Source organism: Heteronotia binoei, chromosome 9, assembly GCF_032191835.1.
Source record: "Heteronotia binoei isolate CCM8104 ecotype False Entrance Well chromosome 9, APGP_CSIRO_Hbin_v1, whole genome shotgun sequence".
In the NCBI taxonomy this organism is placed as follows: domain Eukaryota; kingdom Metazoa; phylum Chordata; class Lepidosauria; order Squamata; family Gekkonidae; genus Heteronotia; species Heteronotia binoei.
Genome location: NC_083231.1, coordinates 22133710 through 22158668, shown reverse-complemented (window position 1 = coordinate 22158668; position 24959 = coordinate 22133710). Strand labels below are relative to the sequence as shown.

At 42.5% G+C, this 24959-nt stretch overlaps 2 protein-coding genes across 3 annotated transcripts in view; one reads left to right on the top strand and one right to left on the bottom strand.

Moving 5' to 3' along the window:
• Positions 1–21100, top strand: part of PDS5A (PDS5 cohesin associated factor A) — an 84191-nt gene extending 63091 nt beyond the window's left edge. Inside the window, exons 24-34 of one of the 2 annotated variants that reach the window (XM_060246264.1) lie at positions 459–582; positions 838–1042; positions 2621–2735; positions 6131–6263; positions 6735–6854; positions 9159–9221; positions 10177–10322; positions 12682–12787; positions 15025–15380; positions 19087–19237; positions 19940–21100. In XM_060246264.1, coding sequence (XP_060102247.1) covers positions 459–582; positions 838–1042; positions 2621–2735; positions 6131–6263; positions 6735–6854; positions 9159–9221; positions 10177–10322; positions 12682–12787; positions 15025–15380; positions 19087–19237; positions 19940–20032 — 1612 coding nt within the window. In that variant the 3' untranslated portion in view covers positions 20033–21100. The remainder of the gene's footprint in view (positions 1–458; positions 583–837; positions 1043–2620; positions 2736–6130; positions 6264–6734; positions 6855–9158; positions 9222–10176; positions 10323–12681; positions 12788–15024; positions 15381–19086; positions 19238–19939) is intronic. The other variant, XM_060246265.1, reaches the window with a different exon arrangement.
• WDR19 (WD repeat domain 19) overlaps positions 1–24959 on the bottom strand; it is a 370238-nt gene that overhangs the window by 7081 nt on the left and 338198 nt on the right. The window lies entirely within an intron of this gene.

The window sequence follows — 24959 nt, the reverse complement described above, 5'->3', positions numbered from 1 at the left end:
TGTCAATATACTGAGTCAGGATCAGGCTTTTACCACAGCCTTATACAGATCTGTGCTGCCGTGGCATAGTGGTTAGAGTGTCAGGCTAGGATCTGAGAGGCCGAGGTTTGAATCCCCACTTCTGCTATGGAGCTCTCTGGGTGGCCTTGGGCCAGTCACATAGTTTTAACTTAACCTACCTCACGGGGTTGTTGTGAAGGTAAAACAGAGGAGAGGAGAATGATGTAAGCTGCTTTGAAGGGTAAAGTAAATAAAATAAATCTAGTGGAGAAGCCAACGTGTTAATGAGCATCTGAAAAGTTATTTTTGTTAAAAAAAAGATTTTGGGGACCAGGTTGCTACCCTTTCAGGTAGAAGCTGGTGTTTGAGTGATATGTGTTAGAACTTTTGTGCTGTATGCGTTGTTAAACAGAGCTGAGACTTCTGAGAGAGGATAATGTGCTTTCTTTCGTATGCAGCAAGTCTGATATGTCCCGCCTACGATTGGCTTCAGGCAGTGCCATAATGAAGCTTGCACAGGAGCCTTGTTACCATGAAATTATAACCCCAGAGCAGTTCCAGCTCTGTGCACTGGTCATTAATGTAAGTAACCTGAAGGATTGCAATGGACATGTTAATTAAAGCAGCTTTTATTCCCAAGCACAGAATTTGTATTCAAGAAAAGTTTATTTTTTCCTTTTTTATGACGCAACATTCATCTTGTGCCTGTCCTTGAATGCTGTAAATGTTTTCTTCTGTGGAACCATATTTTAAAATGTGTTTTATAGAGTTTTTGTTTATCAGATTGTTATTGCTCAGTCATATTTTTTTTAAAAAAAATTCTTTTAACTCTTACAGGATGAATGTTACCAGGTGAGGCAGATATTTGCTCAGAAGCTACATAAAGCACTGGTAAAATTACTGCTCCCATTGGAGTACATGGCAATTTTTGCATTGTGTGCCAAAGACCCTGTAAAGGAAAGGAGAGCACATGCAAGACAGTGCTTGCTAAAAAATATAAGTATACGGCGAGAGTACATTAAGCAGAATCCTATGGCCAATGGTTAGTAAACTTTCCTGCCAATTCTCTCTCATGATATTTTTCCTCCCAAGTACTGTTTGGGGCACTCTCACTTTCTATGTGTGAATATATTTGTTTGCAGAAACGTTTCCAAGAAGCATAACAAGTTCATTTTACAGGGTGTTTCTTAAAGAAGGAGATAGCTGTATTGCTTGCTTGTACAGTAGCAAAAAAGTGATGCTTCTGGGTCTTTTTGCAAGTTCTGCAAAACCATGGCTTAGTATTGGACTAAAGAGCCTCCCCTCCCACCTCTTAGAGTTAGAAACATAGAATAATAGAGTTGGAGGGGACCTCCAGGGTCATCTTGTCCAACCCCCTGCACAATGCAGGAAATTCACAAATACCTCCCCCTAAATTCACAGGATCCACATTGCTTTCAGATATCCATCTAACTTCTGTTTAAAAACCTCCAAGGAAAGAGAGCCCACCACCTCCTGAGGAAGCCTGTTCCACTGAGGAACTGCTCTAACTGTCAGGAAGTTCTTCCTAATGTTGACCCAGAAACTCTTCCGATTTCTTTAATTTCAACCCATTAGTTCTGGTCCTACTTTCTGAGGCTGCAGAAAACAATTCCAAACCATCCTCTATATCAGGGGTCCCCAACCCCCGGTCCGTGGCCTTTTAGCTACTGGGCCATGGAGTGAGGCAGAGGCACCGCACTGCCCCTTTCGCCCACCCAGGTCCCAGGCGGCCGTAAGAGACAGTGCAGCCTCACTCCAAAGCACTACCATTTTCATTCGCCCAGGTCCTGGGCGGGTAGAAGGGGCAGCATGGCAGTGACCTTCGCCTACCCCTTAATTATAGACCCCCATGGTGGCAGGGATGGGGTGTGGGTGCAGCCTGGGGCAGCAAAACCCCCAGCACCCCCACCCCCACTGTTCCATGGAAAAATTGTCTTCCACAAAACTGGTCCTTGGTGACAAAAAGGTTGAGGACCACTGCTCTATATGACAGCCCTGCAAGTACTTGAAGATGGTTAGTTCCTGTTCAGCACAAACTATAATTTCTTGTTATATCCAGCGCAGTGCAGTGGTTAGAGTGTGGGACTAGTGCCTCGGAGACCCAGGTTCAGGTCCCCACTTTGCTTTGGAAGTTCACTGATTGACCTTGGGCCAGTCCAACCCACTTGGCCTAGTCTACCTCACAGGGTGGTCAAGAAGATAAAATGAAAGAGTGACGAATGGTGTAAACTGCTTAGGTTCCCTGTTGTGGAGAAAAGTGGGGTATAAAAAGTAAAGTAAAATAATATTTGATCTAGCAAGCTGTAGTTTGTGCTGTCTTCCAGACTAGAATGATACCTGCCGGTCCATGACTTGAAGTTAGTTTGCAATCCTAGATTAAGCATACAGACTATCGTTTGTCAGTTCTACTGTACCGGAATGATAAACTGTTTTGTACTAAACAGGAAATAACTAATCAACTTAAAGTGCATGAGGGGGAAGGGGAGTGCTGTATAAATGCAATACTCCTTCCCTTCTGAACCAGCCTTCTGATGGTCTATATGTATTGTATATTGTATTAACTGGTTGCTTATGGAGCTCTTATGCCTTATTGTTCCAGAAAAGCTTTTATCTCTGCTGCCTGAATACGTGGTACCGTACATGATTCACTTGCTGGCTCATGATCCAGATTTTACAAAACCTCAAGATGTTGATCAGCTTCGTGATATCAAAGAGTATGTGTTGTCCTGTATCAGGCTTATAAGAAACTATAAATGGAGAGCATTGCATTTGTGAGCAGTCTGTTTGGAAATTGTTTGTGTTGTTGCCAAAGAAAAATCCATCTTCAGTTCTTTCATCAATGTTTGTATGTGCAACTTGCATAAAATTAGGAATGTCTTCGTTATCAAGAGAAGCATTTATCTGGCATATTTCTGTCTTCCCTTGTATGTGTGTGTTTATTTCACTTAGTACAGTATTCGTCTTCTGAGGGACACAGAGGTTCCTGTATATAATTCTCAGGCAGTCTGTTCAACAGTTTACAGCTCCTGACCTGCCAAACTTCATAGATCTTCAGGGGACTCTCTGAGTGGGGGTTAACCCTCTCAAGGAATCAGGATATTTTTGACCCTGGAGCCATGGGGGGAGGGAAGTGGTTTACCCAGGGCTTTTTTTGAGCAGGAACGCAGTTCAGGCTGGCTTGATGGCAGAGGGTGTGGCCTTATATGCAAATGAGTTCCTGCTGGGCTTCTTCTGCAAAAAGCCCACATGAAACAATGGTGCTATCAGGGTGTGTGGCCTTATATGCAAATGAGTTCCTGCTGGGCTTTTTCTACAAAGAAAGCCCTGGGTTTACCCATTTAAAACTTTCTACAAGCACTAACCTCCTGTTATGCCTTCTCCTCAGTGAACTGCGGTGCCCTGAAGTCCTTCTCTTCCCTCCCCCACTACCTTTCTTTTTTAAATGTTGAGTTTCATCAAAGGGGAAAATAATGGGATCAATCTAGCCCCCAGTAGACTTGGCTTGAAAATGAAAGCCCTATGCATAATTGTAATTTGAGGTTCTGTTGACCCCCAAAATATTGGAAAAAATGATATTAGCACTGTTCCCATATTTAAATAGATGGACCAAACACCTATTTTCTCATAATGTATAGCTATAGATTTTTTTTTGATTTTTTTTTTTTTTTGCTTCATGGATTTAGAACACTTTTTGGAACTGGAGGTTGAAATGACCCCAAGGGAAAGCAGTCTTTGTAACCTGTATTGTTGAGTATATAGTAGTAGGAGGTAAAAGCCCAGTGTTTGTCAAAGCTTTTTTCATGCCCATAGCCTCATGGAAAAGCGCAGATTGAACCACACTGCACTTTTGGAAATGGGGTCATTCCACACCCCATTGCAAGACAAGCTAGCAACACATGTCTGCAGGTATATTCTAACCCTCACATTTTCCACACTTGAAGGAGCCATGAAGCCTGAACCTTTAGATGACCGCTGGCCTTCTGCTTATTGGGCTAATTGGTTTCCTTTGTCCTTCAAATTTTGCAGACCTGAGTGGTCTTCTCACCTTTACATATCTGGGGGTGGGGGAAGTATTCGAGATCAGAGGTCCCCAACCCCTAAGCCATGGTCCGGTACTGGTCTGTGGCCTGTTAGCAACCGGGCTGTGAGTTGTATAATTATTTCATTATATATTACAATGTAATAGAAATAAAGTGCACAATTGTATCATCCTGAAACCATCTCTCCGCCCCCGCCACCCTGCCTGGTCCATGGAAAAATCGTCTTCCACTAAACCGGTCCCTGGTGCCAAAAAGGTTGGGGACCACTGTTCTAGATGACTCCAGCCACCTGTCCACTGAACTTTTCACCTTCAATTTCTCCAAATCTCTGAGTCAACTTTTCAACCTTACATATTTGGGGGATGGGTGGAAGGTTGAAATGATAAAATAAACCGGTCCCTGGTGCCAAAAAGGTTGGGGACCACTGTTCTAGATGACTCCAGCCACCTGTCCACTGAACTTTTCACCTTCAATTTCTCCAAATCTCCGAGTCAACTTTTCAACCTTACATATTTGGGGGATGGGTGGAAGGTTGAAATGATAAAATAAGGAGGTGTGACATCCTTGCACAGCCACCTGCATTTCTACCTTGGCACACCAGTTGCATATTACTGAGGGTTTTGCCTTCGCTTGAAATTCAGAACTCTATTGAACAGTGGAAGAACTGACAACCCAGGGTACTTCTCAGTCCTCTGAAGCTGAGTTTTATAGATTCCCAGCTGTGTCTTCTGCTTTTAAAATGGTGTGGTCAATTTTATCCCATTTACATTTTTGTGAGGTTTTGATGTTTTTAATGAGGGGTATTTTTGACTGAGAAGCCCTGTGGCACAGAGTGGTAAAGCTGCAATACTGCAGTCCAAGCTCTCTGCTCATGACCTGAGTTCGATCCCGGCAGAAGCTGATTTCAAGTAGCCAACTCAAGGTTGACTCAGCCTTCCATCCTTCCGAGGTTGGTAAAATGCTTGCTGGGGGGAAAGTGTAGATGACTGGAGAAGGCAATGGCAAACCACTCTGTGAAAAGTCTGCCATGAAAACGTGATGTGATGTCACCCCAGAGTCAGAAAGGACTGTTGCTTGCACAGGGGACTACCTTTACCTTTTTTATTTTTGACTGTCCTTTGTCCTATATTTCTGAAGGAAGTTATGAGGCCTGATTTTTTTTTCTTAGTAGCTAATGCCATGACTGAGAGAGCAGTCAGGTTTCCATGACCTTTTGCTGTAATGTGGGGTCACTTTGACCCCTATGCCAAAGTAATATAGTTGGTTTTTATCTCCTTGGGAAGGTTAATTTCTATAAAAATGTGTATACAAACAGCAGTGAACACTAAGTTGCAGAGGTTTACAAGATAATGCATGGGTTGGAGAAAGTAGAGAAAGAAGTATTTTTCTCCCTTTCTCACAATACAAGAACTCATGGGCATTCAATGAGATTGCTGAGCAGACAGGTTAAAACGGATAAAAGGAAGTACTTCTTCACCCAAAGGGTGATTAACTTGTGGAATTCACTGCCACAGGAGGTGGTGGCAGCCACAAGCATAGCCACCTTCAAGAGGAGGTTAGATAAAAATATGGAGCAGAGGTCAATCAGTGGCTATTAGCCACAGTGTGTGTGTGTGTGTGTGTGTATAATTTTTTTTGGCCACTGTGTGACACAGAGTGTTGGCCTGATCTAACATGGCTTCTCTTATGTTCTTATGTTCTAACTGACTTTACTTATAAGCTTTTGGCTTATCACAAAACAGAAGATCTTTTTACTTTCACACCAGCCTTTACTAATTTAGAATAGTTCTGCTCCATGCAAGCTGTCAATTACTAAAAATTGAGACCATATTTTCTCCCAGTCCAACACCTTTGCAGTTAATTTCTTCTGTTTTGCTCTCTTTTAACTACTGAGGCCTGCTTTCTTTAGTGTTCTCTATTTCCCCTTAATAGAAAAATTTAGGGCTCTTTTAAAAGTTTTTTTAATGTTTTTTTAAATAGTTGAGATTATGAAAGTGCAGTTGTTGGATATACAGTTTAGAGTTTGAAGGAGGAGCCTTCATCCCCAAAATGTGCTTGTGTTCAATTAGGTGCCTGTGGTTCATGCTGGAAGTGTTAATGACAAAGAATGAAAACAACAGCCATGCCTTCATGAAAAAGATGACGGAGAGCATCAAGCTGACGCGGGATGCACAATCTCCAGATGAGCCAAAGGCCAGTGAAGTAAGAAATGTGGTGGAAGGGGAAGAGTTTTAAAGTCACTTGTTGAACAGGATGGACAGAATGCTTCAGAATGAGCACTAAGCTAGGATCTCTGGTTTATCTCCAAAGGGAATGTTAGTTGTAAGCATTTCATGTTAGCAGTCTCATGTTTTCAAAGTTCTAGCAAAGTATAGTTGTCAGGAAGCAATGCTGATTGTTCCTTAGAAAGGGAATAATATAAATGATTGTGACTCATAGGTGTAACGTGAAAGTAGGAAACAAGGAAATCTTCAATAGTAGTCATTTGGTCTTTATGTATAACACAGTTATAGTACTGCATATAAACCAAGATGAGAGGGGAAATCTAGTTTTTATTTTAAGCACAAAAGATGTCCATAGAACCGTGTATTAAAGTGTAAACACAATTTTGCTGTCTTTTCAACGAGCAAATTAACCTGCGAAAGTACCACTGTCTCTTTCTCTTTCCCTCAGAAACTCTACACTGTATGTGATGTGGCTCTGTGTGTAATCAACAGCAAAAGTGCTTTATGTAATGCAGAATCTCCGAAGGATCCTGTATTGCCAACCAAATTTTTTACACAACCTGAAAAGGTAATTTCATTAAGTTTCAATTTCAGGAAGGTAGTAAAAAACAACCTGAGACTGGATTTTCTAGTTTGGTATAGCTTCAAGTACAGCAAGATGCAAGCTTGTGTCTCTTGATTTTTATTAACTAGATCACCCACTTATATAATTATCCCAAAGTTATCCTATTCTCTTCTCTAATCAAATAAGAATGCTACTAAACTTATTTGCAGTCATTTGGAGATGTCCTGGACTATTGAATCTTGGTCTGTCATTTTATAAACATCAAACCTTTTTTTTTCAGTGTAATACTTTATTGCAGTTTAAAGTTCAGTTGCTACAAATTAGATTCATAATGTTCTAGTGAAGCGTTTGATGTTTGATAAGAAATTTTGCTCAAAATAAAAAACATCAAATCTGAATGAACATGTGATGGCATCTTTGAAATGCAGAAACTTCACCGAATCTTCAGTTTATCTTAACTAGGCCACAGTATAGTGCACTTTTCTTTAAAACAGCTGTTGCTGGCAGTGGAAAGTGCCATCAAGTCGCAGCTGACTTATGGTGACTCCTCATGGGTATTCAAGGCAAGTGATGTTTAGAGACGGTTTGCATTGACTGCCTCAACATAGTGACCCTGGACTTCCTTGGTGGTCTCCAGGGGCAGCCCGAGGCTCGCTGCCTGGCACTCCCACAAGCACCTCCTCCTCCTCCCTCCCTTCGGATCCTTCCCCACCCCATGTCAATGCCATAACCGGCTCTAGCACCACGTTCCAGCTATCTAAAGCCCCCCCCCCCCGGCTGATCACTCAGTCACGGGTAAAACCACCCCACAGGGCCAGGAGGCGCTGACAGTCTGTCAGGACCAGCATCTTGAAGGGGCGACCCCGCTGATTTCTCTCCCATCCAGGAAGTGGGGAGGGGAGGAGTCAGCAGCAGCGCGGTTGGCCTTTCAGGACGCTGATCCTGACACTGTAAGCAGCTCCCAGCCCTGCGGCACGGTTTTACCTCAATTGAGTGATCGGCGGGGGGGGTGGGGTTAGATAGTCGGAACGCGGCGCTAGAGCTGGTTCCGGCATTGAAATTGACATGGGGTGGGGAAGGGTCCGAAGGGAGGGAAGAGGCAGGGAGGGGGGCACGGAGCCGCGGGGGGGAGGCAAAGGGAAGGGAATGGAGGGGTGGGCGGTGGAGGTGGGCAAACTAGGTGCTTGCCTGGTGCACCGGGAGGGGGGTGGAGAGCCCAATTTGATGCCCCAACCCTCCTGGCGCCCTAGGCAACCACCTAGTTTGCTTAGTGGGTGAGCTGGCCCTGGTGGTCTCCCATCCAAACACGAAGCAGGGTTAACTCTGCTTAGCTTCCAGGATCTGGCAAAATCGGGCTTGACCGGGCCATCCAGGTCAGGGTAAATAACCCATGAGCAGTTTGGGTTCCTGGCCCTCTGCTCCATTGGCCAGCAATGGAGGACTCATCATCCAGCCTGAATAATTAGAAACCTTTTTTTTTTTTTGTTAGAGTTAAACGTCTTTTAGGAGAGGCATTTGGGTGGAACATCTACTCCTGCATTTCCTAGGAAAGTGTTGTCCCAGATGTTATTTGAAATATTTATTTACCTAAACACATATCGTTTTTAAGTTTCATCATTTTTAGGAAATTGAATCATATACAAATATAGTTAGAAACAAAGATGTGGGAGGACCTTTTGGTTTCATAGGCTACTCAGAAGAAACTATTTACAATCTCACAGGTTGGAAGTTTCTCGTTAAGACTTTTCAAAGGGGAATATGAAGTTTAAATGCCATCTGCTCAACAAGAATATTTCTTCTCCCCCCCCCCCAATCGCTTGTAAATCTGTAATTAAGAAAAAAAGAAGACTGCAGATTTATACCCTGCCCTTCTCTCTTTCAGGGATAACTCTTGCGATAGCTATGACTAACCCAAGGCCATTCCAGCAGCTGGGTGCATGTAATCATTGCTGACAAACATTATAGATTTTGCTTAGCAGCCCCAGGACATCATAGGTTGATGAAACATTTGCCCTGACTCCCAAATCATATATCACATCACATTTGAAACCCATCATTTTAAAAGCAGTTTGTCACCACAGCACCTGTTTGAGAAAGTGAAGAATAAAGGCATCTTGGGCTTCCCAAACGTTCTGAGCGTGTCCTGTTTTTGAATGAAAGTTGTATCTATTAGAAATAGCTGTTTAAAAGATCAGTACCAAAACCTGAAAGAATTTCAGATTCTGACAGGACTCTGAGAAATTTTACTGACCCCTGGAAATGTTGAAGTTAACAAGAAGAATTAAGTAATATTTCTTTGTTCTGCAGGATTTTTGCAATGACAGGAATTATATCTCAGAAGAGACAAGAGTTCTTCTTTTAACGGGAAAGGTATTGTTGATGGCATCCAAACGTATTGTGTGTAACACATTTAATTGGTCATGTGTCCATTTAAGTTAACATAGCCCAGTGATACAAGGTAGAAAATTTTCCAAAATGAAAAATTCTTCTGTGGATAATTTTCCACCCTACATATGTCAGTCAGTATAGTCCTTGTTTATAGACATCAGGCTTGTTGTGCCTCAAATCATTCATGTTTGATGAGCTAAATGTGGGGTATAAATTATGGACAAACCCTAGTGCTCATACATAGTGTATTTGTGTTCTTTCTGCTAACTTTATTTAAATAATTAAATTATTCTAATTTTAATTTAAAAAATGTTCCAATTCAGATTTTGCCGGAAAACCCATATCACTGATGTAGTTCCCTTGATTTCAGCAAGGAACTAGTATAGCTAAGTAATTTGTAGATTGTATCCTATTTTGCTTAGTAATTGTTGGCTTAGTAATTGTTGGCTGCCACTTTTAGAATAGCTCATTCTTAATCTCAAAGTGCAGTTTAAGGATAGTCTTTATTGTAATGATGTGGCATAATGCACATACGTTCGCACTTGTTCTGTACCTGGAATGAAGGCTGAAGGTCTTCCAGTATTTCATGGAATAATAATGCACTGTAGATGTGTCTCATGTGTATAACCACATGAAAACAAGCATTATATTCCAGCAGCTCAGGCATTTACAGTAAGTAGTGGTGGCTTTAGCAGTTTGATTATGCCAGACGGAAGTGTTTAGTAGTTCAAGTTGAAAGGGCAAATTTATGTACAATCAATCATATAGGAATAAACGTATAGGAACGTATTCCTGTGAACAAAGTGGAGTTTACTGTGTTTCACCATAAAATGATTTATTTTTCACTACTGTCTGGAAGAGTTTTAAAATCAAATGGTTAGCCTGTCTGTATCATGAAGCTGCACACACTTAAACAAATTTACTTTGTATATTTTAGCCCAAACCAACCGGTGTGTTAGGAGCAGTAAATAAACCTCTTTCTGCAACTGGAAGAAGACCATATATTAGAAGTACAGGATCAGAAACTGGAAGCAATAATAGTGTAAACTCAGAGCTGAGCTCTCCCGCAGGAAACCGATCAAGGTATACTTCAAGCAACAGCATAGCTGAGATTTCAAAAGCAGGCTTTCTTCTAGTATTACACTCACTTTATTTGTCTAGATGCATGCCTTTTGCATGCCAGGTTGCCAGAGTTTGTTCCAAAGAGAATTTAAAACTTCAAAGAATGTAAAAGTTCCAAGTATTTGCATAACAGATTAATAGCAGTACCTTGAAAAATAATTTATTTGCTGTCCACCAATTCAATAGGAAATTCAGCTAGAGCAATATAATTTTTACGATCATATCAGAATATGATATGGAAACAATTTTTGGAAACAATTTGGATATTTGGAAACAATTTTTACTGAAACATTGATGAATCTCCTAACTAAACCAGATAATGTACAATAGGAATAATATACAAGGAGGGGGATGCACAAATCACTTGCAGGAATGAGGAATCCTCCTCTGCTGCTTCCTCCCTTCTTTTGCCTCCACCTCCCTCCATTTTCCTTCTGCTGCTCGCCTTCTCACCAGCCTCTCCTTCCCATGCTGACTTCCTGTCTCTGTCTCCTTCTTCTTGACCAATCACCACCCCCTGGCATTCCTGCTGCCCTCACACACTCAGCATTGTTACTGGGGTTACGAGGCAAAATGAATGAGATGGAGTAGTGTAGCATCATGAGGTCCCATTTTCCCCATGGGTTTTTGCATGCCTCTCAGTGTTTTAATTCAGATTTTTCTGAATTTCTTGGGGCTTCTGGAGTTTGTAGAAGAAAAATTTCCCTTATCTGTACGTATCCCCATTGCCTGGATTTTTTTGATCCGTACTTTGGGGGCATGGTTCAGAATTAGATAGAAGGATATATAAAATGCCTACATGACTTGAATGCATGAAGCTGCTGTAGGCTAAATCAAACCACTGGTCCATCAAGGTCAGTATTCTCTACTCTGATTGGCAGTGGCTCACCAAGGTCTCAGGTAGAAGCCTTTCACATTACCTGCTTCTTTTAACTGGAGGTACTGGGGATTGAACTTGGGACCTTCTGTCTGCCAAGCAGATTCTCTGCCACTGAGCCATAGCCTGCTCCATTACAATATGGATTATTCTGTGACTTACAATAATAGTTCCGAAATGTTTGCTATGAAGTTGAGCACCTAATGTGTTGGAGTGTTATTTCAATCCTTTAATGGAGACTCATTAATTGTGTCTTAATCCCAAACCCTTATTTTGAACTGAAACCTGTTTGTCTCCTGTAGCCTTTACATTTACTCTTAACTTCAGTGTGTGAATCTGGCTGCTTAAAGTGCAATAAAACCATATTCTCAGATTCATATGTCACTGCTTTAACGCAGTAATCCCATTTTGTATTAAGCAATGCTTTGTGTTAAACAATGGTTTAAATGTTTTTAATATTGTAATTATAATAAGATGAAGGCTGATTGCCAATTGAAAAGCAAAAAAATTCTCTCTACTGATTGTAGTGTCTCAGACCACGTAATCGATTAAAAGCATATGCAAATTTATAGGGATTCTATAATTCAATGTGGCCATCAGGGGTGGAATTCTAGGAGGAGCTCCTTTGCATATTAGTCCACACATCCCTGATGTAGCCAATCCTCCAAGATCTTACAAAAAAGAGCCTTGTAAACTCTTGAAGGACTGACAACATCAGGGGTGTGTGGCCTAATATGCAAAAGAGCTTCTGCTAGAATTCCACCCCTAGTGGCCATACCTCTACCTGTAAAATGGAACAGAATATCTGAAATGTGCGTTATTCAGGCTGTAGAGATTGTGAGACTCCATCCACAGTCTAGCTCATAGGTAGGTACATTCCATCCTGTTGAAGTGAGCTGAAATGCATCTAATTCTCTGCTAGATTGTGGTGTAAATAAAGTATGATGTAGTGGTTAGTCTCGGCTAGGCTTGTGGAGTCCTGGGTTCAGATATTCACTTGGCCATATATGCAGCAGCCATTTGTTTCTCTTAGCCTAACCTATCTCACTTGGTTGTGAGGATAAAATGAAAAAAACAGAACTACATATGCCTTCCTAAGTTTTTTATTAAACAAAAATTTAGTGAATATATAGAACTGCTGATTTGTGAGCTCAAAGAACAGTCTTTTGGGGGGTGGTAGAACTAGGATTTTCAAACTTAGCTTATTAAAGATTAATGATTATAATTAATGATTGCTGATGTATGGAAATGTTTTATTATATATTTTATTTTTAATATTCTATGTTTGTTAATTGTTAATGTGTTTAAACTGTTGTTAACCACCCTGAGGCCGTAAGGGGAGGGCGGGATACAAATCTAATAAATAAATAAATAGGAAGAAATTCTTACAAGGATAGCTAATAAAAGCAGACATATATTGACTTGTGTTGATTCCTCCGACAGAGAGCAGAGCTCAGACATATCAGAAACTGGCGTCAGTGAAAATGATGAGAATCCAGTTAGAATTATTTCGGTAACTCCCGCAAAAATAGAACCTGTTAAGAACAAGGTATGGTTGAGGTGCTTAAAAGATCTCCCAGAATTGCTGCCTAGCGTTCTATGCAACTACAATATTTGCTTTGCCAACTTGTGAAAACAAAGTGCAGATTATTAGCACTGGTTTTGCTGAGAAATGGAAAGAAAGTAACTGATGGAAGCAAGGCTTACCTTGGTTACTGAATGCCTGATGAGTGAGGAAATGTGTTCTAGGGTAACAGAGGCGAGATTTGGCAGCACATGCGGTGGTTTGTTTGTTCAAAAATATCTCCATATTGGAATCTCCCTACATGTCTTCAGATATTGTCATTTAATGTCAAGGTAGGGGCATCTGTGTTGAGACTTAAGTGTTGTAAGAACTCACCCTGGCAATATAGTTAATTATGTATTTCTGGTTTGTTTCCTATGCATAATGTTTCACGTTCGGTGATTTACTTTGTTTTGAGAAAAAAACAAAAAAGAAAAGTTGAACATGTGTAGTATAGTGGACAGAATATCTGAATGGAGGGATGCTTGGGTCCCTATCCCCAATTAGCCATGAATCCCATTAAAAGATACCATTCTGGTTACCTTTTCTGACCTGCCTCACAGGGTAAAAGACAATAAATGGATTACAGTGTGAATGTCATACTAAATACAAAAAAATGTGATATATGGGCTACTATATCTTTTTAATAAAACTACTATATCTTTTCAATGAAACTACTTATACATTTCACAACTATAAATTCACACAAAGAATTAATCATAACCACAAAGTTATGTGACATTTTCAACAGAGTTCATTCTTTGTGGACTGCTGTATCTTTTAAATAAAACTACTCAGCTTTTTTTGAGCAGGAATGCACAAGAACACAGTTCCTGTTGGCTTGGTGTCAGGGGGTGTGGCCTAATAGGCAAATGAATTCCTGCCAGGCTTTTTCTACAAAAAAGCCCTGTGTGAAACAATGATGAATTTAGGGGATGTGGCCTAATATGCAGATGAGCCCCTGCTGGGCTTTTTCCACAAAAAGCCCTGAAACTACTTGTACATTCACAACTTGTCATTCACAGCATTCTCAACAGAGTTAATTCAAGGAGTAACTTAGTTGTAGACTTCTTTCGTGTTGCCACTTCATCAGAAGTCTTAATATCTTCCTCTTGTTGGGCTGTGCTACGGAGCAAGCCGGTTTCTTTTTATAAGCAAGCACAAAACCTTCTGTTTCATTGCTAGCTAAATATTCTCTCTAAGTACAAGCACTGAGACTTCACGAAGGAAACGCCCATTGTTGCCATTCACTTTTATATAGGGAGCGAGCCAATCATTTTTCTTTATGAAGTTCCAAACCTTTTGTTCAATAGCTGGCATAATGCTCTCCAAAATTACAAGCAGTGAGTCCTCATGAAGGAAAATATAATTTCTATAAAGAGCATGCCTTTCTTACTTTTAAGCCGGAACAAAGACTTTTCTTCTACTGATGGCAAATTAAAAAGAGCCCTTAGTGTTATCCGTTAGGACATTTTCCCTTGTGTAGGAACTAAAGCAGGCTGCCTGTCAATCTAGTTGAAAAAATGCCTTCAAACACAACCAGTCACGCTCCCATTGAAAGTGTGCTGGGGAGAGAAGGCTGGAGTTTTACATTTGGTGTAGTGGTTAAGTGTGCGAACTTATCTGGGAAAACCGGGTTTGATTCTCCATTCCTCCACTTACAGCTGCTGGAATGGCCTTGGGTTAGCCATAGCTCTGGCAGAGGTTGTCCTTGAAAGGGCAGCTGCTGTGAGAGCCCTCTCGGCCCCACCCACCTCATAGGGCGTCTGTTGTGGGGGGAGAAGATATAGGAGATTGTAAGCCACTCTGAGTCTGATTCAGAGAGAAGGATGGGTTATAAATCAGCAGTCTTCTTCTTCTTGCCTGCACCAGCTTTTTGCCGTGGCTAAAATTCATATCGGCACTGACCTTAGCCAGAGCTAATGCTAACCAAACACTTGAAAAATACTCAAAAATGAATCTTTTTATTGTCACCATGTATCCAAATCGGGTTGATGGTATTAAAATAAAATCTACTGGGAAAAGTGTAGCTGGGAGGATGAAAATACTTGCTTACAGTAGTAGATCTCTATACTTGCAGTGCTTGCAAATTGGTTATTATAGCCGCTCTTGGAAATACACTTCAGAAACATCTCAAAGCTTTTGAAAGGGATGTAATTGCCATATGACCTTCTGGGGATTCAGTTTGTCAGAGACGAATAATGCCTTTTCTTTTTTTCTAGGAGATGAATTCTGATCAGGCGACACCAGGAAACGTTAGCATGGAACGAGGGAAAAAAAGAACCACAGCAGCAGCTGGGGCGGAGAATATTCATCAAAAGACGGAAGAAAAGAAAACGGACGAGACGGGACAGTCAGCACCTCCCAAACCCCGGAGAGGGCGTCCCCCCAAGTCTGAATCTCAGGGCACCGTGGCAAAAAATGCTGAAGCCAGTAAACCGTCTGGGAGGGGACGGAAAAGGGCAGCGCCAAGTCAAGAGGGTCCGGGGGGGTTAGAGGCAAGTAATGCCAAAGCACCAAAACAGCAAGACACAGCAAAAAAAGCAGTACCAGCACAGAGACAGATTGATCTACAAAGGTAAGAAAACACACAGACGATTCTTGAGGACTGGTCCTAAATGTCAGAATAGATTTTTCATAAATGCAGAGCAAAATGCCCGTAAGCCGGAACCTACCTTTAACCTTTAGTGTTAACTAAGGCCAGGGCAGTGTGTGTTGTGCTTGGTGATACCCCTGTAATGATCTTGGATTTTGTTGGGTGGTAATCTGGAAAGGTGCTGATGGTTTTATTTACAGCTCTAGCATTTGCCTGGATTGAAACCGTGGTTTTTGAAAGAACTGCATGGCCTCACCCTTCTACTGGCTCTTGTCCCCTCACTTCTGTCTACTTTTACCCTGTTCCTGCCCACCCCATTTTGCAATTGTAGTCCTTGTAATACGATTCCCACTTCTTTGGGGGGAAAGATGCATAATTCTGTGTATGCAGTTAATATACGTATAATTCTAGCAAATAACAAACAGCAACTTAATTGAAGGTACTGGGATGGAGATTCTTTTACTATTTGCAGCCCCTTCCCCTGCAAAGCTATAGTCATGTTATTTCTGTAGGTCCCTGACCCTCGGGAATGACTTTGTGAAAGCTCTGGGGGCTGCAGTGGGAAAAGGGAACATGGCAGCAATCCCTCTTACAAACTTATCCGCTTTGAAAACTCTTTGGGTCTGTCTCTAGCACAGAAGTAGAACTTTTTGATGAGAATGATGTAGCCCAAGAATGGCCAAACTTGCTTAACATAAGAGCCACATAGAATAACTGTCAGATGTTTGAGAGCCTCAAGACATGAACGTCAGATGTTTGAGAGCCGGAAGGAAGGAAGATGGGGAGGGGGGGTGTGAGAGAAAGCAAGTTTGACTTTAAATGCATTCTCCAAGCTACCAGCTGGCTTGGCTTGGAAAAGTGGATTAAAGAGATAAATGCCTTCTTCAAGCTGGCCAACATGGCAATGGGGGCTTCAAGAGCCACATAGTATGCGTGAAAGAGCCACATGTGGCTCCCGAGCCACAGTTTGGCCACCTCTGATGTAGCCTTTCACTTGATGATGCTAAACATCAGTGTACAGAATACAAAAGTCATTTTGCTGAAAACCCTTTCCTACAGTGTCCTGAACGACCATTCACAAATTCTTGTTGTTCTCAAGCTAACACTGAGTGGATCCCAGGTGGAAGTTGGGCATGGAATCAAACCTTCCTGTTCCTGACCAGTGCTCTGATGGGGGTCAGGAAAATGCTGTCATTCAGAAAAGACCAGGTTTGGGGGCCCGGTCGGGCAAAATGGCTGGACAAGGAATCGGACAAAATGGCACCTGCATCAGGCTGCTCATGGGGAAAGTGCGGCAGGGCAAAACTTCCACCGTCATAAGAGTGAGATGGCAGGAGTTTTGACTGGTTCCTCATCCTCATTTCAGCCCCCCCAATAGCAGCATCTTTTAGTATGCAGGCTCACAGAGGATTACTGTGGGAAGCGAGGTGGCAGAGAAAGAGCTATGAGTGCGTTCTGTTGGCATGACAATAGGATCCAGATTCCTTTGCTTAGTTAAACAAGTAGGAAAAGACTTCCAAGTAAACGCAAGATTTCTATTCCGGCCAGTAATAGCTACTCATGAGTAGGCTGTTCCCTTTGTGGTTTGCTCTTGAGGGAATCAAAATGGGAAAGAGAGCAGCCATGTGAACTGTTCTTTTCTCTTCAGGTTAGGGACAGGCTACTGGAGGTTCCTTCTTATCCTTGAGAGTCCTTCTTATCCCTGAGGGTTCTCCCCAGTCCCTCTGTGCCAGGCTTCCATTCCTTTCTCCCATTCAGTGTGAGACATTGGCAAAGAGATCTGTGACCCAGCTTCCTTGACATAGTTAGAGACTTTGGCAAACTCATCTCCACATTCACCTCTGCAGTTTACTGCCATTTGCGTCTATCTTGGCTTGTGCACAGAACTGTTGATCAGCTGCATAAAAGGAAGGCTGCCAAAGACTCCATTTCTGTTCACACTGGGATTTCCACTTGAGCTAGTGTCCTTTGTGCTTTTTTTGTAACAGGAACTCCTCTGCGTATTAGGCCCCACACCCCTGATGTAGCCAATCCTCCAAGAGCTTACAGTAGGCCCTGTACCAAGAGCCCTGTAAGCTCCAGGAGGATTGGCTGCATCAGAGGGGTGTGGCCTAATATGCTACAAACGAAGGCCTGCATATTAGTAAAGACACAAGCAAAAGCAGTGGATCACAGATCCCCTTGCCAGGAGCAGCTGCCTCTCCTCTTTGGCAAGATTCTCAGTCTTGCACAATGATTACTGCCCTCTGAGTTTTTTGCAATGTGAAATGGACTGGGTGGGGTTTCCTGGGGCCCCAAAAAACCAATTCTGCACCCCTTCCAGTGCAGATAATCCAGGGTGTCTTGATACGGACATGGGAGGAGGAGAGCTCACCTTCTTTCTGATGGGATTTGTGTAGCACTCTCCTCCAGAAGTGGGGCCCAGCATTGTAGGCTCATGCCAGAGTTACTAGTCCTTTAGCCCTTTTGTCAATTCAAAATTGCCCTCTGTTAGAAATTGGTTGCTGACTGTGGCGTTAGAAGGAGGAAGGGTATTTATTTGATTCTGGCTACTGACTCATCTTGCTTGTAAGCAGCAGAATAGGAGAAGCTTGCTCAGAAGTCTTCATCCGGCACTTGCTCAGAAGACAAAGTCACCCTCCTGGGAAACCACGGAAGGTTTGATTGGATGCTTGTTAAGTAGTAAACCCCAGGCCCAGTCAAGTATCTTAAAATTCATCACTCTGCAGGTGCCAAAGGACTCAGTGGAACAGCCAGGTTACTGGTGGAGTTATCGAGTCCAGCCAAAAGGTGTGGGGCTGATCTCCCTGTGCTTTGCAGCAAGCTGCTTTTGAAATGGGTAATGGTGTTCAAAGCAGCCCCATGGTGCACACTGATAAAGCTGCAGTACTGCAGTCCGAGCTCTCTGCTCATGACCTGAGTTCGATCCCAGTGGAAGCTGGGTTCAGGTAGCCGGCTCAAGGCTGACTCAGCCTTCCATCCTTCCGAGGTCAGTAAAATGAGCACCCAGATTGCAGGGGCGAGGGGATGGGGAGTGTAGATGACTACCTTTTAATGGTGTTCAAATAGTAGTTTGAAATCCAGTTGTGCATACCCTTGGTCAAGGCCACACAATTTGTGGCACCCACCAGCCATGTATTATAGCCGGTTAGGAGCTTGACAAACACTGCAGGGGGCAGAAGGAGGTGTGTCTTTTGGTGTCCGGCATAAAGACAGGAGTTTATCAGGCTCCTGGTAGGATACCATTTATGGCTGTTGGGTTGTATTTAACTTTTGGGCCACAGGTCGGGCTTCTCTGCCCTTGGATGTGTATCAAGTAGCTTTATGAAGGATTCCAGTCCAATATTGAGGAGCTATTTTTAAATGGATTCTAGCAATATCTGGTATTTTAACTCTTCCTACAAGGAAGCGTTTAAACTCATTTGGCTTATCTTAAACTCAATAACCCTTTTTTAACAGCAGGAATTGTCCAAATAAGTATGGAGAACTTTTAAAAACACTGTAAAACACTTCTGTTCAGCTCTGTGGTATATACTCGATATCTGTAGATTACTCGTCCTCCCTTTCAAAGAAGAGCTAAGAAAAACATTAATAATGGTTTTGAAAAGCGGAATAATCAACGTGCCTCCATTGCAAGGACAGTTAGAATTTGACTCCCAGATGATATTCCCATTTTAACATTTTTCAGAAGCCAGGTGCTGGGAAGTGATGGAGATTCAGTGTTGGAGATAGAATCAAGTCCTGGATATTCTCCCAGTGAAATGGATCTTTTTAAACTTTGTGAGAGCAGCCAGGAAGACACTGAGGATACAGATCTAACAGAGGGAGGCTTCCTGAAGGTGCAGCAGGCAGCATATAGAGTTCCATTATGGATTTGTATAATTGGGGATGCTGGAAGGAGGTGGCGGCAGTCAGGCCTTTTATGAAAAGGGTTGACATGTGGATGGTGGGCGTCGCACCCTGTATTTTTGTAAATTTGGTTGATCTGATAGTTTGATAATGCAGGTATACACAATACTGGCCTGTATCCAGAGGCACTTTAGAGATTTGGCACGTTTTCTTTAGACAGGGTGGCTGTTTCCGCCCATTCCATGCCCCTCTAAACTGCTGTGCTGCCCCTGAGGGTCTGCTGATCTTATCCTCTTAAGGAAAATGTAAGGAAATTTTCTTAACTGTGTGGCTGGATACAGGCCCCCATGCTTTCTCTCTGTTTGACTACAAGTCCACTGCAGAGCAATTTCTAGACTCAAGTGAAAGCATCTTTATGATCACACCTGCTTTGAATTAAAATAATGCTTCCCCCCCCCCCCCCCCCCGCCCTTGATGAATTTGTGAAAGTATTGCTGAGTTTACTGTGAAAACAAATCGCCTCTGTTCAGGGAGATTAGGGTTAGGGCCCTAACTTCTACAGCAGTGATACTACTGAAAACACAGTTCATTGTAAGAAATTAAATGTGCATTTGAACAGGGAAGATTTGTTTTCCTGGCTTGGGGTAGACTCGAGCACTTCCTAAAGCTTTTCATTTTTTCTTCTCCTCAAGGTAAAAAGAAAATGTACCCCCAAGGGAAGGAAAGGAGGGCCCAGTCCCAGCGTGCCCCGAGCTTCTGCAAAACCCAAGAAACTTCCTGTATAGGAACTGAAAATATTTCAACACTTTGGCTTTCAGCTCTGAAGACAGAAGGAAAACTCTGCTTCCCTTTCAGTTGAAATTAATCTGCAGAAACTCTTGAGAGGCTAAAAGCATCTGTACTTATTTCCCCAGAGACTTTTGTTATGAAAAGTCAATAATTAAGCAAATTGCTTAACACTTGATTCCAGTTCCCACATATCTGGAGTTTAAAAGTGTTTTACTCCATTAATTTTCATGCTGCATTTTTAAAAAAAGAAAGTCAGAGGGAGGTCCTTATAACAAAAAAAAGATTAAAAATGCTCAAACCTAGAACCAGATTGGCCATCTTTTTATGAGAAATAAAGGCCTACTGAATGAATTTAAATGAAGACCCCAAGGAAAATCCTGAATTCTTGTTTGCTTTACTTTTGAAGACTCTTATGTATAATTCTTTCAACTTGCCTACTTTCCAGCAAAATTAAGGTGTACAGATTTTGGTTCCTGCTACGAAAAGTCACATAGTGGCAATTTTTATACATGTTGCTTTCTGACTTTTATCAGAGTGGGAGAGTAATCACTTGATGATTGATTTGCAAGTAGACATTTCATTTTTTTAAAAAAAAATTCCCCCTCTGTTTTAGTTTAATATAATTTGCAATAAATGTACATATTGTTGTTTGTTTTATAAAAACATATATCACTTCTAAGTGGGTTTGCTCCTGTGGTTCTGTTGGAATATTCTAAATTTTAATGGAGTAAAGACAGCCCCGGTATTTGATTTTATAATGTTTGTCACCAGATTTTTATTATTGATGTAAAAAATCAATTTTTAAAAATAGTTGGACTTTGGCAGCTTTGTAAGGAACGTTTGGAAATGTTTAGGATTGCTCTCAATTTTAAGCATTGTGCTGATTGAAAATAAGTCTGTTTCATGTTTTTGTCTTCCTGTCCCAGCTCATTTTTAATGTTTCATTTAGAAGACCGTTGCATCAATATTAATTTTCCTGGCATTGTTTGGCATACTGTGTACACTTTTATGTACACACTATCATATTTAAGTTTGTTGCATAAAATAAATGCTTTTAGGTGTCACGTGGTATCATTTTGCTTACATCTCCGTAGAATGTTTCTTTTGCCTCTTTCACAGCATTTGACAGGTCGAAGTCCCCAGAACCTAAAAACTAACCTTGAGACCTAGGATTTTGACACTTTCCCAAGTCTCTTCACAAAGCATGAATTAAATTTAATGGTGAGTAGGAATTTTAAACATTTTCTTTCCAGGCTGGATCTTAAGGGCTTACAGGGCATCACTGTGTGAGCAGAGCATGTTTATGTCGGCAAAAAGCACTTACTTTACACTTGCTTCATGAAGTTCATTTTCTCTTTTCTCTTACTGAGAACTTAAAGTGCTTGTTGGAGAAGCTGATTCTAATGGCCCACAATAATGGCTGATTGTAGATGACCTGATCTACATTTTATTCTTGATTTCCTCAAGCTTACTGAATTGAATGCATGTGGACTCTTTGGCAGGAAGCCATCTCAGTTTGAAAATACATGACCAAAAATACGAGTTCAGAAAGATTTAGAGTGACTTTATTTTGTGTGTTTTGCACTTTCATGGGTGTTTGGTGTCAAGTTCAGAATCTAACATTCTTAACCTCGGCTTTTGTTTAAAAAACGTAATTCCTCTTCATTTTGTGGGCTTGGTGTCTCGTAGCTCACTTATAGGGTGATGGGCTTCAGACTTGGGAAAAGTCAAAACCTCATTGGGATAAAATCAATACTCCAGGCATGGTTAAGGTTCTTAGCAACATCTTTATTGGGCCCAGTGGGCTGTGGTTACACACATGCAGTCACCAGACACCCCCAAGCAGGGCTATTTGTATAGGAAGAACCCAGCAGGAACTCACTTGCATATTAGGCCACACACCCCAACACAAAGGCAGCCAGAACTGCATTCCTGCTAAAAAAAAAAGGCCCTGCCCCCAAGCATATGCTGTATTACAGCTTTTAAGGCCCGCTCAAGCAGTTGGCCCCTCCCCCAAAGCCTCATTCGCACTTCAGCCGTCAGGCCCCCACATGCCCAGGGGCATGCCTTCCCCACCTAGAGCTGCTGGTGCCATGGTCCACCCTTGTCCAACGCCCTTCCAATGGGAATCTCCCTGCCTGACATCCTGGATTCCAGCTTCCAGGGGTGACCACTGGCCATTTAACCCAGCCACCATCCTTCTGGTTCTTGGCCTGCCAGTCATAGGGTCCTCGGTTTAACTTACTCCTTGAGTTCTGTACCCAGTGTCTTCCAAAGATAAATTTGGAATGTTTGCAAATCCTTTTAAATGAACATATCCTTGTGCTTACCAGCTCATTCTTCTCCCTTTTCAATTACATAATTTTTGAAATTTTGCCTTTCTGCACTAGCATCCCTGTCTAACTTAATTTAAAAAAAAACAAAAAAACCTTGCCTGCCCATCAATACTCCCTCTAAGCTGTGGAAATTTGTGAGCAAAAATTCTACTTTGTGAGCTACTGGCATTAAAGTTGTGAGCTACTGCATCAATTAGTTTGCTCTGGGGCCATTTTTCCTGAGCCAAGACAAAAATGCATGAGCCACAGGCTAAAAATCTGTGAGCTCGCTCACACCATCTCAGCTTAGAGAGAACCTTGCTGCCCACTATCCTGTGCGCTTAAGTGTGGAAAAAACTCTTTCCTGTGCACTTAAACCAAAACATTGGCACCAGCATTCCAGAGTACCCTATGTGTGCTGAATTCAAAAATTATATAAACATTTCTTTTAAAATTTCTATTATTTTAATAATGACCTAACTTAGTGTAAAGTAGATCCAGGTGGGCAGCCATGTTGGTCTGAAGCAGTAGAACAAAGCAAGTTGCACCTTTAAGACCAACAAAGTTTTATTCGGAGTGTAAGCTTTCGTGTGCTATAGTATGGAATGGCAAACAGTCCTAAATATAGAGAAAGTATGACTCCATACTAACTCACTGCCCGCTTTCTCTATATTTAGGACTGCTTGCTATTCCATACTATTGTCTAATGAAGCTTACATTCTGAATAAAACTTTGTTGGTCTTAAAAGTGCAATTTAATTCTGTCTGAGTGCATTCATCGTTACTTGCAGCACTAATTCCAAAAATACGTCAGAAGAATCGTTGGTTTGACCATTCAGTGCCACGTGGTTTTAAAAACAAAAACTGAAGTCTGAAGAGAACTTCATGAGCATCGTTGATTTAAGAACACCTGGTGAGACCTCGATTAGGATCTTCAGTCCCCTTTTGTGATAACATATGAAATTCCACTTAGAATTTTGTTTGTAGTAGTTCAACAGAAAAATCTGTCTAGTATGCCGATTCCCCTCCTCCCACTCTACTTGTTTGTGAAACCAAAAACTGGTATTTTGATGCTCACTAAGCAAAGCTTCTGGGATCCAGGTCAGTGAAGTACCTTTCAGCTTCCTCCCTAAAGCCAGGTATTCCTGACCTAGCAGTATCGAACAGCAGCTCTGTAGTGTTCAAACAGGAATGAAGTCTGCGACAGGTAAGCAGCCAGCAATCAAATGAAACACAAATGCAGCATTTGGATTGATGCTGTTTATAGACCATTTTCAGTGAATTCACAGGTAAGCCGTATTCTTTGTGTTCTCCACAGTGGTGTAAATATTAGTATACAACAGCAGAACAGCTGCACATGGGGAAGAGCAGTTTTTTAGTGCTTCAGCTTAAAAGCATGCCTCTACAGAATGCAATAGCCCAAATCCAATCCATTGTGAAAGAACTGAAAACCATGAATTGGGGCAATGGAGGTTGAGGGCACCTCATCTGGCCCATCCCCTAATAAAAAAGTGCCCTGCTACATTGTTGGTGTGGTCTCTTCAAATCATCAATGTTCAAATCCTTAAAAGTAACACAGCAGATCTTCTTCGTGGTCTCTGTGCAGTCCCACACATGGGTCTTGCCGCAGGCAATGAATCCATTCCTCGGAGTTCCAATAGCTCGCCTATAGCGCTTTTGGCGCGCTCCCCTCCCGCCCTGGGGAGCAGGCAGCGACCGCGCATGCCTGGAGCGGGGGGGGAGCGCCCATTCCACTCAGTTTCTTCCTTTCCGCCGCCCGGACAACACCTTCCTCGCTGCGCTCTTCCTTAGCTCGTCTCTCCTCAGCTCATCTCATCTCTACTTTGACTGGTATCGTTCTCTCTTTCTCCCGTTTCGTCCTAAAAAATATACAAAAAAAAAAAAAAAAAGAACCCCGTTTCTGCGCTTTTAACTCTCTTTTTCCATACCCGTCCCTTCCCGCCCTTCCCTCTCCCCCCCCCCCCACCGTCCGGGGCGTATGGAAGGGAAGGTTACCTTCAAAAAGTGTAGGCACTGTGGGGCTAAAATTCCCACCACAGACGGCCACAGCCACTGCCTTTTCTGCCTCGGGGAGGGCCATCGAGTCGACGCTTGCCCGCATTGTGCAAACTTTGGCAAGCAGGCACGCAAAAACCGCGCCGCACGACTACAGGCCTTCCTCTTAGAACGGTCTCTGCGGGCTATGCCCACCTCCGACTCGCCGCCTCCCCCACCTCGAGCGGGAGATTCGGCTGCCCCGGCTGCGCCTCAGCCTCAAAAGACGCACAAGTCCGGGAAACGTCCTTCGAAGCACGCCGAAGCCGGCCACAAGTCTTCGAAGAAACTGCGTCATCCCGAATCGGAGTCGGCGCCGAAGAAGCCTCGGCACTCGGATTCGGCGCCTAAGAAACCTCACCATTCCGAGCCGGCGCGTCATTCCGAATCAACGGACTCGGCGCCCATAAAGCCCCGCAGCACCATGTCCTCGACCGCTCAGTCGAGTTCAGCCCAACCACTCTTGCCGTCCGAGTTGTCGACCCCGGTTGATGTCATCACGGACATGCCCAGGCTTACACCTCACACCTCCACGGCTGTGGAGGTGATTCCGA